Source organism: Oncorhynchus kisutch, linkage group LG25 (genome assembly GCF_002021735.2).
Source record: "Oncorhynchus kisutch isolate 150728-3 linkage group LG25, Okis_V2, whole genome shotgun sequence".
Taxonomy (NCBI): Eukaryota; Metazoa; Chordata; class Actinopteri; order Salmoniformes; family Salmonidae; genus Oncorhynchus; species Oncorhynchus kisutch.
The window spans coordinates 14484252-14499158 of NC_034198.2; the positions used below are offsets into that span (position 1 = coordinate 14484252).

The window sequence follows — 14907 nt, forward strand, 5'->3', positions numbered from 1 at the left end:
TTACTCTATGCAAAGGGAAGACTATATCCCCCACCATGGGGACACAATGTGCCCAGAGGCTGAAACTGTACAGTATCTTACACCCCAAGGGTCTCTCACACCAAAGGTGGCACCACAAGGGGGACTGGGAGGGCTGTAGGACTTGGGTTCAGGCTGGTATCCCCTGCCCCACTACCTGCCTCCTCCGTGCCCCTAGGGTTCCCTATGTTCCCTGGCTGTAGGCTACTGTGCCTTCTCCCTGGTCTCCTTTCTTATTTTTCTGCCTACCTCGGCGAAACAGGGCCTATGTTTATAAACCTTAGAGGGTGGGAGAACTCCGGGCCAGCTGTTACAGCTAGGTCCCTGTAAACACGTTTATTTTCTCTGTGGACAGTCAGTGGAAGACAGTCGGTAGAAAAAAAGGTTCCATCTAGAACCTTAAAGGTTCGGCTATCCCCGTAGGAGAACCCTTTGAAGAACCCTTTTTGGTTGCAGGTAGAACCCTTTTGGGTTTTACATGGACCCCAAAGGGTTATACATGGAACCAAAAAGGGTTATCCTATGGGGACAGCCGAAGAACCATTTTGGAAAAAAAAAATCTAAATCTGATGTCACACAAAGCAATCTGGATGCAATTGATGTTGCTTGAAACGAAGTTGCATCTGGGTTGCTTCGGTGTCACCCTCACAAAAATGCCTGCAACCTAGTTGTATTGGACCGCAAGAGATACAAATCTATCCTATTTCCTGCAACTGACTGAATGCATTGTCCAATCAATGAGCAGAAGAAAGTTGACATGACTCGTCATATCGTTCTGTAGTCATGTCAACACAGCTGTCAGTGCTGATATAAACTGTGACAGACGAGACATGGGAAACGTAAATAAAAAATTCTAGACATCATGTCTAGTCATGGTTTATGTACATGGTCTGGCATTTTACAAGTGAACCCAGACCTTTCGCTGTACAGTTCAACTGAAATTGTCCAACATGAACTGCACTAGCTAGCTAGCTTATCTCGTTGCTAGCATGGGAAACTAACGCTAGCCAGCTAGCTTGAGAAAAAAAAGAAATTCAAATAGGCAACGTTTTGGCTAGCTAGCTAAATTGTACATCCAGCATGTTGTCTATATCAATACTGTTACAATTACCAACCGGTTTGATAAAAAAATTATTTATAAAACCATGATATGATGTATGACAGGATTGGATGTTGCATGCAATTTCAATTGTGTTTGAATTGCTTCATGTATCAGCAAATTTGCGTGAGATTATGTCATTTTCGATTTGCATTTGTAACAGAAATTTAGTCCAAATTGCTTCGTGTGACACAGTCTTAAGAGTGCAGGGCAGCCAGGCCAGAAGCGTTGACCTTGCAGTTTCCACTTGTGTGTGTGATTGACTTCTCAAGGATAGAGAGTTCTTAAACTCCTTTCAGTCTCCCTGTTTTGTTGTGGAGATGTGTCCTACTGTCTCTTGATTTTCATGAGCCTAATTAAACTTTTCATGATGTTTTCTTATTTTATAATTACATTCTTTCAGAGAGCGGTACAATTGTCTTCAATAAAGTATCTGTAATGTTATTGGTAAATCCAATGGGTTTGTGACCTGTTGACTGCTGAAAGACTATATTGAGAGACACTTAGGCAAGAGGAGTTTATTTTTGTGTTTGGCCTTTAGTTCTAGCCTAGGCAGTGTCTCTTTGACAGCTCAAGAATAGTACCAGTGCATTCACAAGGTTAATTATGCTTTGGAACAATGACAGGAAACCACATATTGTAAATGCTGCACTTCCAAATAAGGAATAGGCAACTTTATATGGATATAGTGTGGCCTCTCATTAGGCTGAATATTATGTGTCGCTCATACTTTTGCATAAAAGTTAGCATTTGGCCCATTTTGGAGGATCAACAGAATTTATATTGCAAAACAATTAGACAAAAAATGTGCAATGCATGATTTGTCCGAGATGTTAGGTTTTAGATACTCCTACATTGACCGTGTTCAACCTAAAAGACAACCATACTTGAATGTTATCCCGGTTATTCTTGTGGACATGAGTTATGGGAAGTGAGCTCTCCCACAGATCACCAGTTGCCATTACTGCCATATGACTGGCAGGGAACAAAGATGAGATTGATGGCAGGTCAGCGCTGTAGTAAAGCATTTATGTTTGACTGTTAGACCTCGTGCTTAGCTCTGAGAATGGAACCAGGAACCAGAAGCATCCCAAGGCCATGACATTTACGGCTACACGATCACAACAGAACTGCACATATATGGAGCTCAATTAGCTGTACAGTAGTCATTTAATGGTGGCAAAGCTGCAACATGTATCTTTTTGGTGACCCAACCAAATTCACATAGAAATATGAGCTATAGATCTGTCATTCTCATTGAAAGCAAGTCTAAGAAGCGGTAGATCTTCTATGTATTTCTATGCTTCCCGTTCTTAAGTTTTGTTTTTTGCGTCGTTGACTTTCAGTTTTGTACACCAGCTTCAAACAGCTGAAAATACTATATTTTTTGGTAAGGAAAATATATTTCACAGTGGTTTAGATGGTACAGTCTCTAGTCTAGACTATTCGTGCTTTGTTTTGTCACATAAACTGAAATTAAAACGATTAGAACTTTAGCAATCAGGGAATGGCGGAGCGATTTCTGCATAGTGCAGCTTTAATATTAGTTTAATAGAAAATTGGGCAAATTAAATTGAAGGTACAATTACGAGTACATGGTTCGAGTCAAATAGTTTAAGATCATCAGAAGTTCACAACATCAAAGGATACACGATTAAAATATAAGATGCAAGGTAGCCTAAATGAAGGAAACACAATGAGACAAGGATAACACCAAGTTGAACTGACCTAGGCTTGACTTGTCAGGTCTTCAGGTCAAGGGGACATAATCGTGTCAAATTGCTGCATTGTGCATTAACACCTGGTAGCCCACTTCTATCGGGATATTTTTTGGTTATCTCTGCCCCTGTGGTGGCTGTATTGTGAAACAGGTGGGGGGTCAAACCCCTATGGGTTGGTCTTAGTTGTGCATTGACCCCTGAGGTGAGCGGCCTCATCCAGCCCCAGGTTGGGACTTAGCAGATATTTTGACAGCTGCCACGGCAGCAATAGTGCAGATATTGGAAGTAGTCATGTCAGAATGGAGGAATGTTTTGCCGTGAGCCCGCTTTTCAGCAGCAGCTCTGGTATTTTGAGGGGCCGGGGGCGTAGCCGAGAGAAATTTGATTGGATGGTAAGGATTTTCTTTCCACCCAAATTTTCATATAAGTGTGTCTCATAACAGGACATTGTGTAGCTGTAGTATCCATTATCCATACGGTGGAATGTTGTGGTTTGAAGACACATATTTTCTAGTACTTTTCTAGCCTACAATGCCTACAAGCATTGTAGGCTACATGGCGTTGTGTATAGGCTTGTACACTTACATAAGAAAGTCACTTGACTTAAGTCAGGAGGCTACTAATGCCTCATATGGGCTGTGAAACAAAATACATAAGGTTTAAGTGTCTAGAACTCGATCTGATTTTTACATTCACAGTCTTGCTTCATGAGAAGGTCACTGTTAACCTAAACGTCCCAAATGCTTCTCAGAGTCATGGGCTACCCTAGGACAAACGAATGGGATTGAAGAATGACCTAGTGGAAAATCACCACACCGCTGAGGCCTCTGACAGTCTGGTCTACTGGAGGCATCATTCAGCATAGCTTCTGTCAGCAGCTCACCAATTACATCATGTGACACCCCATCTGTAAACCTTTTCCTCTTAAGGCCTCGGGAGAGTTGATTGGTGAAATGGACTCCACGACAAGTCCGAGGGCCACAAATGAGGGGGTGGGGGAGATGTGTGTTTAAGCCGTTACTATAGAATCAGAAAACAAAAACACTAGGCTATACACTCAACAATTACGAATAGGACACATAGAAACTGTAAAAAAATACCATTTACATGAGTTGAGCATTTATATAGACATTGACTAGATCTTTGGTCTTGTAAAAGTTTATAATTATTGTGTGGCGTTTAGTAAAGTTTTTACACCCGTCTACAGTCATAGTTGAGAGTAGACCTATAAACCCTGAACCTATGGTTCGTCCTAATACGTAGGGCTTCAACGGTGGGCCACCAGACTTCAGTCCGATGGGGGATCAGCTGATGTGCGTTTGGTAATGTGACTTTGGCCTCAGTCAAGGCTTAGTCGATGCGGTTCTTTGCTCCCTGACAGTCCCCCATAATGGTCCTCTCTGATTGGCTGGTGTCAGTTTCTACGCACTGCCAGAAAGCATTAAGGTGACACCTATATCCATGGATAACATTAAGTTTGTTACAGACATGGCTAGTAGCAACACCCCTCTCCCCATCTTTGGAGACTCACATCCCACCAGCATAGTTTGATGCAGTGGGGTAAGATCTGTGATAAAGAGGGTGTGCTGTGAGTTCGTACTACTAAAATGACATGGGTGCTTCCTGTTTTGTTCACCTCAAACTCACATTGAAGATGGCCGATAATTCTCAGCATATGGGACAGATAATGCAGACACTCAGTTACATGTCCCAAAACAGATTCTGGGGGATCACTCAGTAGCTCAGATGTCTGGGAAACAACCTGATAGCCTTGTTCACAGGATATTTTCAGGCCTGCTTATCTGTCAGATTTTCCATACAACCATACAGGATTATTATATTCACTCATTCACCAATTAGCTGAATTGAATACCATCCTTCATGACTGTAGTTAACAGGGAATCAGTAAAATGACACTCTCCACTTCAGCTCAGTGAGGGACCAAATCCTGTCCATAATGGTTCTTTAATATGGAGGTGTGATCTGCATTCCAAGTTTATAAGTGAGGTGTAAGGCCTTGCAGATGATGGAGGCTCAGTTTGGCAGTATGGCAGGGGTGTGAGAGCTATGCTAACTGGGTGAACCTCAAGCAATGTCCAAATGCTATTAATACCAGTGGGATCAGCCAGGCAGTATTTGTAGTCACTGGTACTTGGAGCCGAGTACACTTGGCTTTTTGTTTTGACACGGACACCCACCTTAGTCGCTGTCCTGCAGTCTGGATTCAAAGCTTTAGTCTCTCCCTACCTTGTGGTCTAAGTGGATGTACTGTAAAGTTAATTCATTGACTATCTGCAGAGTTGTTCCAGTGTTGGATTGATCTTTCTTGGATTGAACTTTTAGAAGGTTACCTCTACCTGAATGCCTGTTTATTTTCTATGTTTTGTTTGCAAAAACTCTGGGTGGTTTCTTCAAAGTAAGGATTTCTACCTTGAGGGTTGTAATTGCTGGACTCGGAACTCAACACACCCAGAGGACTCTGAGAAAGCGTACTTGGACTGCGATACACGCAGACAAAATCTGAAGATCTGGCTAATTCACCAATCTTCCACACCCAGATAACACTATATTCGAATCCTCGAAATGTGAACTGGAAATGGCGCCTTAACTCCACTTTCGAGAAAGAACTCTTACAGATGCTGTGTAGAAAGTGTTGGTGAGGCAACAGATCAACAACTGTGTCTTGCAAGGCACATAATTCTGTTCTATTGACCATATTATTGACTATTATCAGAGGGCTCCAGTTGATTGATTGTTTTTCACTACTTGGTCAGACCACGGTGTGGACAAGATGCGTGAGTTGATCTTACCTATCCCAGTGCGGAAAGAGAGGGAGCGCCAGAACAGTCTCCCGGCTCCCTCCCCGCCATTGTCATTACTTATCGCCTCCTACTCCATCCAGACTTCTAAGAAGTTTCCCTTTTTCCACTTCAAAAAATGTAGATATGAAGCGGAAAATGCCTTCTTCTGCAACCTGAAGCTGGTGGACTTCAACATCATTGACACGTTGGGGGTCGGAGGCTTCGGACGTGTGGAGCTGGTAGGATGTTTAAATAAAGTATGTACTGATGTCTGTATGTACTTATATGTTGATAACATCTTTCTCTCTTTTGTACACTGTTTCACTCCCAATCCCCAGGCATACTGTATCAACTGGGTAGACTGAATAGTCAAGGTTGCCCATGGATGACAACGTCCGTTTTTCCATGGTGGTAAAATTGCTAGGAGGTCCTCAAGAGTGAACACGATTACTGTAGTCGAGTGATTTCATTCTCTAGGGAAGGTCATTAGATGCAGACATCGTTGTATCGTCGAATACCTTGTTTTTGGCGCTCTACATTTCCAGACAGTTCTCGAGACACATTGTCCTATTTCATTATAAACCATTGGCGGGGAATAAAGAGTAAAAGAGACGTTGAACTTAATTGGGAGATAAAGGACAGGGAAGATCCGTGGTCTTCTTGTCCTGTAACGGAGCGGTCTCAGGTCAGGTAGCAAGAATGTCTTTGGGCTATTTGAAGTCACTTTCCACTATGAGGGGCAGAAGAGGTAATGGAGCCCTGCCATGTGACCCACAGTGTTACATAGCATAGGAGTTCTCTGAAACTTTCCAACTTTAGTCTGCTTGTAGTACAGGCCTAATAGAATTGTGAGATTAACTGCATCAAATCTAGGCCAAGACTTCAAGTATATCTAGTTGTAACATTGATTGATTTATAATTACACACAAAACACACATTTATATGTTGAATGAATATAGAAAACACTTTTGACTCATTGTACAGGTAACTGCCAAAATAAAGGAAACGCCAACATAAAGCACTGTGCCACCATGAGCTGCCAGAACACCCCCTTATGCTCATTTGAATCCCCTCTTCAAAGTCACTGAGATATCTTCTTCTAGCCATAGTATCCAAAATAATGGGCAACTGGCCATTTTTATACATGACCCTAAGCAAGATGGGATGTTAATTCCTTAATTAACTCAGGAACCACATCTGTGTGGAAGCACCTGCCTTCAATATAATTTGTATCCCTCATTTACTCAAAAGTGTTTCCAGCTATCTGTATATTGCAATGCACAATTTGAATTGTATCAATAAAAATGAATATACACTTAAACTGACACATAAAAGACTCGAAAGCATGTAAACAGATAGACAAAGCAAGTGAGGGTTGATCAAGTGAGTGCTAGAATGGAGCAATGCGGACCAGTGGGGTCTCAAGAGTTGCGGCAAAGGAAAAGCCCAGCAACTCGGCCTAAAGAGGAATCCCCTGCCCTGTCCTATTTTCGGCACTGCGGCATCCTCAGTAGAAACGAGTGGCCTTTCGCCTGCCTCCAGTCATCGTGTTCACTGTAGTGCAATCCATTGCTAGACATCCCAGGGATTAAATGACCCTGGAAATGTAGGTGCTCCCTGACATAGGCAATGTGAAGAATGTCTTCTCCCAGTCAAACTATTTTCAGGTCCTCCGGAGTTACGAATAGACCCATGACTCATCTGCTATTACTGGGTCCCAGAACAAGTGTTAAAAATGGCTCGACTACGACTTGATCTGCACAAGCCAGGACATGTTTACATCTTCGCTTTTAGTGGTCGTTGACCTTGAGATGCTCTGTATCTTTTGTCGTCTGTGTCCTGCAGGTGCAGCTGAAAAGCGATGAGATCAAAACGTTTGCGATGAAGATCCTGAAGAAGAGGCACATCGTGGACACTCGGCAACAGGAGCACATCCGCTCCGAGAAGCAGATCATGCAGGAGGCCCACTCAGACTTCATCGTCAGGTAGCTACATACAGTGCCTTCAGAAATGATTCACACCCCTTGACTTTGTCCACATTTGCTTGTGTTACATCCTGAATTAAAAATGGATTCGATTGAGATTTTGTGTCACTTGCCTACACAAAATACATCATGTCAAAGTGGAATTATGTTTTTAGATTTTTTCTTTTACAAATTGCCAGTCAATAAGTATGTTATGGAAAGACTAAATAATGTTCAGGAGAAAAGATTTGGGTAACAAGTCACATAATAAGTTGCATGGACTCACTGTGTGTGCAATTATAGTGTTTAACATGATTTTTGAATGACAACATAATCTCTGTACCCCACACAATACATCTGTACAGTTCCTCAATCGAGGAGTGTATTTCAAAGACAGATTCAACCACAAAGATCAGGGAGGTTTTCGCATGGTGGTGACTGCATGATGTTGTAGGTATGCTTGTCATCGGCAGGGACTCAAGTTTTTTGGGGGGATGAAAATAAAACAGTATAAAGCTAAGCACAGACAAAATCCTAGAGGAAAACTTATTTCAGTCTGCTTTCCACAAGACCCTGGGAGACAAATTCACCTTTCCGCAGGACAATAACCTAAAACGTGCTGTCACGTGCTGAATACAACAGGTGTAGACTTTACTGTGAAATGCTTACTCACATGCCCTTTCCCAACAATACAGTTAAAAAGTATGAAAAATGTATACAAATTTGCAAATAAGAAAAACTAAAGGCAATAGTAACACAAAAAAAGTATGATAACAAGGCTATATACAAGGAGTACCGGTACCAAGTCAATGTGCAGGGGTACGAGGTAGTTGAGGTAATATAGTATGTACGTGTACTGTAAGTAGGTTGTAAAAGAGACTAGGCAATCAGGATAAATAATGTGTGTGTGTGTGTGTGTGTGTGTGTGTGTGTGTGTGTGTGTGTGTGTGTGTGTGTGTGTGTGTGTGTGTGTGTGTGTGTGTGTGTGTGTGTGTGTGTGTGTGTGTGTGTGTGTGTGTGTGTGTGTGTGTGTCAGTGTAGTATGTGTGTGTGTGTGTGTGTGTGTGTGTGTGTGTGTGTGTGTGTGTGTGTGTGTGTGTGTGTGTGTGTGTGTGTGTGTGTGTGTGTGTGTGTGTGTGTGTGTGTGTGTGTGTGTGTGTGTGTGTGTCAGTGTAGTATGTGTGTGTGTGTGTGTGTGTGTGTGTGTGTGTGTGTGTGTGTGTGTGTGTGTGTGTGTGTGTGTGTGTGTGTGTGTGTGTGTGTGTGTGTGTGTGTGTGTGTGTGTGTGTGTGTGTGTGTGTGTGTGTGTGTGTGTGTGTGTGTGTGTGTGTGTGTGTATGTGTGTGTGTGTGTGTGTGTGTGTGTGTGTGTGTGTGTGTGTGTGTGTGTGTGTGTGTGTCAGTGTAGTGTGTGTGAGTAGAGTCCAGTGAGTGTGCATGGAGCCAGTGCAAAAAAATAGCACCAATGTAAATAGTCTGGGTATCCATTACATTAGCTTTCTTCAGCAGTCTCATGGCTTTGGGGTATAACTGTCCAGGAGCCTTCTGGTCCCAGACTTGGCGCTCCGGTACCGCTGGCCATGCAGAAGCAGAGAGAACAGTCTATGACTTGGGTGGCTGGAGTCTTTTACAATTTGTAGGACCTTTCTCTGACACCACCTGGTATAGAGGTCTTGGATGGCAGGGAGCTTGCCCCCAGTGATGCACTGGGCCGTACGCATTACCCTCTGTAGCGCCTCTGTAGTTGCCATACCAAGCGGTGATGCAGCCATTCAAGCTCTCAATGGTGCAACTATAGAACTTTTTGAGGATCTGAGGGCTCATGCCAAATCTTTTCAGCCTCCGGAGGGGGAAGAGGCATTGTCATACCCTCTTCATGACTGTGTTGGTGTGTTTGGACCATGACAGGTCCTTAGTGATGTGGACACAGAGGGAACTTGAAGCTCTCGACCCACTCCACTACATCCCCGTCGATGTGAATGTTAAATAGAATCACGTGTAAATATTGTACACTCCAGGGGTGCGAAGCTCTTAGAGACTTACCCAGAAATACTCACAGCTGTAATCTCTGCCAAAGTTGATTCTAACATGTATTGACTCAGGGGTTTGAATACTTATGTAAATGAGCTATTTCTGTATTTCAGGTTCAATACATTTGCAAAAATGTTCACTTTATAATTATGGGGTATTGTGTGTTTTAAAAAAGTATTCAGCCTGTAACAACAAAACATGGAATAAGTCAAGGGGTATGAATACTTTCTGAAGGTATGCATACTTTTGGAAGGCACTGTATATGTAGAGATGTCCGATACTAGCTAGATGTAGAGATATCTCAGCCAGGTGTCTCTACTGATATCTCTTCCGATAGACTACTTCATTATCCTCAAGAAAAGGACCCAATTTACAGTTGACATGTTCTCGATGTGTGTTTCAGGCTGTATAGGACATTCAAAGATGCCAAGTATCTTTACATGTTGATGGAGGCTTGCCTTGGGGGAGAGCTCTGGACCATACTTAGGGACAGGTATGGGAAATGCATCTCTCAACCAATTCACTTTCAAATGATACCATGTCGCCTTGCTTTCCCCTCTGCCTTCATCCTTCTGACTTGCGTGAATGTTGTCTTCCACATTGCAGAGGTTCATTTGAAGACCCGACCGCGCGGTTCTACACGGCCTGTGTGGTGGAGGCCTTCGCTTACCTGCATTCCAAAGGGATCATCTACCGAGATCTCAAACCCGAGAACCTCATCCTGGATCACAGAGGCTATGCCAAGCTGGTGAGTGGACAGAGACCTGAGGACACCTTCACACCTGCAGTATAATAATATGGCTCAAGACCCACGGCAACTGCTGGAAAGGGTGTTCGGTCAATGAGATCTCATTGGCGCGCTCCTGTCTCTTCACAGGTGGACTTTGGCTTTGCCAAGAAGATTGGGTTTGGGAAAAAGACATGGACTTTCTGCGGGACCCCAGAGTATGTGGCACCTGAGATCATCCTGAACAAGGGGCATGACATCTCCGCTGACTACTGGTCATTGGGAATCCTCATGTACGAACTCCTGACTGGAAGGTGAGGGAGGATGTTTGTGGATATGGCTGTAGGAGATTTTATTGTATATCCAATAGAATAAGTGACTGGGATCAGAGGGAATGCCTGCTCTGTCTCTCATACCTGCAACCCCACCCACATCTAGATGTAGGGTTAAAGTACCACATATTTGTTTTAAATGAATGCTCCTGCTTCTTCTTCAGCCCACCATTCTCAGGGCCAGATCCAATGAAGACATACAACATAATTCTGAGAGGAATCGACATGATTGAATTTCCAAAGAAGATCACCAAAAATGCTGCCAATTTGATTAAGAAACTATGCAGGGACAATCCTTCAGAAAGACTTGGAAACTTGAAAAATGGAGTCAAAGATATCCAAAAGCACAAGTAAGTCAATTAAGTACTTTACCCTGCCTGGCTAATGGCCATGATTGCACTTTAGACTGAAAAAAACAACAGCAAATATGTTTTTTTAAACAGAGTTATCTGTTTCTCTCTTTGAAACTCAGATGGTTTGAAGGCTTTAACTGGGAAGGGTTGAGGAAAGGAACCCTGACTCCTCCAATCATCCCTGAAGTAAGTAAAAAGACGTGTTGGTTTCATGTTAAAATGATGCATCTGAAGAGCATGCCAGTGTTAGCATGACTTCCTTTATTAAACCATTACATGCAATTAATCCAGCCCCTCCTCTTCTCTATCAGGTCTCGTCTTCAACTGACACAAGCAACTTTGACAGTTTCCCAGAGGACAACGATGACCCTCCTCCAGATGACATGTCTGGCTGGGATACAGATTTTTAACGCCACCCTCCATGTGTAGTAGCCTCTCCAGTAGCTCCCTAGTCCTGCCTCATAATTGACTTTTCTGGGGATGCCTTTCAAGGGTTTGGCAGCAGAGAACAGAGAGACAGACAGTTGATGATGCTGTGAACGGACAGTGACAGTGAATGGGGCAGTCGTACCGCTTTGGGTCACCAAGATGCCTTCACCAATGTTGCTCCACTCTCCTCCGAGGTGGCATTGGGACTAATGTTTTAGAACGACAAAAGTCTCTCAGCATCATCGTCAACCATTCCCCCCCACTGGATCCCCTCATGGAGAGGTTTTTGATTTATTCTTGTCACACATTTGTATATTTAGGTTTATGTATTTGTTGTGGCTGTTAGCACTTACAATACCAGTGTTTTCAGTGATTACTTGTGATACCGAGTGGATTGGGACTGAGAGGGAGAGATTCCTGCTCACTGTTGTAGCATTTATGGACCACAATTCCAACCGGGGGAGGGGGGGGTTGTTGACTCTTTTCAACACTTGTCATCAATAATCAAAATGTTATTTTTTACAAGTTCCTTTGTATCATATTATACATTTGGATGTTACACATGATCACAACACATAAAGATGATATATTGTCTATTATGCATACTGTATTCCATTGGGAAAAAAACACACACACACGCCACTTTCAATTACACACATGTAATTACACAATTTATAAGCGCAAAGTTGTTTGATTGATAAAAACTACTTGGGCCTTCCCTTCACCATTCAAATATTTTCTAAAGCCCTACAGTGTTAAGAAATTGCAAGGACATATAGGAATTTTCAGTTTATTACCATTTAGTTATTTATTAAAGGTCACATGCAGCCGTTTTTTAAAATCTCAATATCAAATAATTTCTGGGTAACAATTAGGTACCTTACTCTGGTTGTTTTAAATTAAAATTGTAAAAAATTATAAAAATAGCTTCTTAGCAAAGCTCACATTCTCAAGCAAGAACTTAGCTAGGACTGTCTGGGAGTGGTCTGAGTGGGGAGGGGAAAACTGAAAACTAGCTTATATTGGGAGAGAGACCAATAAGACAGTTACAAACCTATTAACTAAATTACCACCTAGTGATGTCACCAGGCATGCCAAAACTCCATCCCACCAGAACAGGCTGAAATTTCAGCTCTTACACTAAAAGGGCATTATCGTCATTTTCACAATTTCACAGTATTATTAAACCTAATAGTGCGGAAAATATATATTTAAAAAGGGGGGGGGGGGGATTCTACTAAGCTATATGGAATTGTTTTAAGAAGGTCACACCAAGGATCACCAATAGGAGCTATTTGATTTAGAATTTTAAGACCCCTTGCAGTATATAAAAATATATAATCATTTGATTAAACATGTTATTTGGCCTTACTGCTATTAGCCCATTACAAACGCATTGAATAACAGATTCACTACAGGAACAACAGATAGCCCCCCAAAAAATAAAAATTCTAAAGGAAGTTTGTTCTGAAGTGTCTATCCTAATATCTGAGAGATATGAGAGATCTGGAAACATACAATAATTGTTCTTTAAACATGTATTTAACCCCATATTTTTGGCACTAAACAGTCTACATAAACACAGTACTTCCATTATTATTATTTATTATTTTTTACTGGTACCAGGGACCTTCAGACAAGTCTTGTGATTCCTGTGGGCATCCTCGAGAGTCTCATATTTCCATAGAGGGGTTATAATAGTTTGTAGGCCAAACCATTCGGACCCTACAGACGATTTTGTGAGCAGAGCGATTTTTGGGATGTCTCATGGTCTGACAAACATAGCTCTAGCTCTGTGACCTTTCAGCAGATGAGGTAGTGCGACATATGCGTCTCAATCCACATGATGAAGCAGATGAGGTGGATTGAGACGCATCCGATGCAAAAAAAGAAAAACCCAGATATCTCTAGTTTAAACATGACAGATTTTTTTATGGGGATTTTAGAATTATGCTAATTAGATTTCCCCGGGGGCTCGGAGATTGACCTTCGGGAGTGCAAAGGAAGGATCCAACCATTGAGTGGGGTAACAGCAAAGAACAGATTATACCACTAGAGGGCAAACTGGTACTTGTACAAAACCAGGCTTACCAGAGAGGGACACAGCAGGGGTTTTGTCTAGAAGGGACACAGCTTTTGTCAAAATGTACTTTTCGCTGTAGGTTTAGCAGAACTAACTCAGCATGTTAGGATAATTAACATAGCAGGTTAGGAGAATTAGGTTGAAGTTAAGAAAAGGGTTAGGATAAGGGTTAGCTAAAAGGCTAAATAATCTACTTTTGATGTCAACTTGACAAAAGCTGTATCCCATGTAAATGATGTCAATACACTGACAATTTAAAGGGAGGCGGCAAGTGGACTTTGATACATGGCTAAATACAATCAGTCTGTCATACAGAGATTATTCTGCTATTCACATGATTAATTTCCCATCAAAATGGACCTTAGAACATTAGAATTTCTAAATGAAAGGCAAGATGGCTGCTATATTCTACAGGCCTCACATATATTACCATAATTTCTAACTTTTATATTGCGCTTGAAAACAAATGAATATTATTTATTTTAGGACCAGAAGTAAATATTTCTGTACATCAATATTTAGTGCTGATTTAAAAAAAAAAATATATATATGTATAAATAGGTTATACTTTTATTATTTAATTTGAATATTTGGGATATGTTTTGTCAAATTAAATCTCGACATATTTTCTCAAGCTTGAATGATCTTTTCATGTTATCACCATCATCCACTGAATTACTGAAGTCGCTCACCCCAGTTCTGAACATCATTACATCGCTTTTGGCATTATTGAAAGTGCCTTAAAATCGATGGCGTCCAAAAGATATCTTCAATATTTGTTTTCATGCTGCATGACAAGATCAAACAACTTAACCGGTCGTCATTACTTGGCTTGCTGCTTTTTTATGGTCCATCTATTTATATGCCGTTTTCTTACAATAAAATGTCACTTTCAATCAATATGAAAGATGATGCTCCTCATTTCATTTGGTGAAGCTGTTCTCTGGTTACTTACTCCCCGATCTGTGCTGGTATTTTGTACTGGGTCGGTAACTACAAGGCAGCTTATTTGATAGAATTACATGTTCAGTAGACTGTTATTACTTCCTTTGATAACCACTCTGACCACAGGAGGGAGCTTTCTGAACACCTGACCCTCCAGGCGAAAGATTACCTTATCTAACTAAACTATAAAGTACATTTTCTGCCCGTTTATTATTTAAATAGAACACAAACTGATTATGCGTTTGTTTAACACTTTAGGGACATGGGCTAACTAGTGAGGGTCTATTGTAGCATGAAGGCCGCAACCAGGTATTTCAAAACAGACCTGGCATCCTACCAAATGAATTTGCTGAGTAACCCGCTAAAAGCCGAGCAAACGGACTGTTTGTAAAAACGCCATAGCTG

At 41.7% G+C, this 14907-nt stretch overlaps 1 protein-coding gene across 7 annotated transcripts in view; it reads left to right on the forward strand.

The window, feature by feature from the left end:
* prkg1b (protein kinase cGMP-dependent 1b) overlaps nt 1–14457 on the forward strand; it is a 164515-nt gene extending 150058 nt beyond the window's left edge. For 3 of the 7 annotated variants that reach the window (XM_031804930.1, XM_031804929.1, XM_020460658.2), the window contains 8 exons: nt 5782–5896; nt 7485–7624; nt 10037–10126; nt 10240–10381; nt 10511–10674; nt 10857–11042; nt 11165–11231; nt 11357–14457. In XM_031804930.1, coding sequence (XP_031660790.1) covers nt 5782–5896; nt 7485–7624; nt 10037–10126; nt 10240–10381; nt 10511–10674; nt 10857–11042; nt 11165–11231; nt 11357–11455 — 1003 coding nt within the window. In that variant the 3' untranslated portion in view covers nt 11456–14457. Of the gene's footprint in view, nt 1–4972; nt 5634–5781; nt 5897–7484; nt 7625–10036; nt 10127–10239; nt 10382–10510; nt 10675–10856; nt 11043–11164; nt 11232–11356 lie in introns of those variants that run through there. The other 4 variants (XM_020460655.2, XM_020460654.2, XM_031804931.1 and 1 more) reach the window with 2 other exon arrangements.
* Nucleotides 14458–14907: the final 450 nt, after the last annotated feature.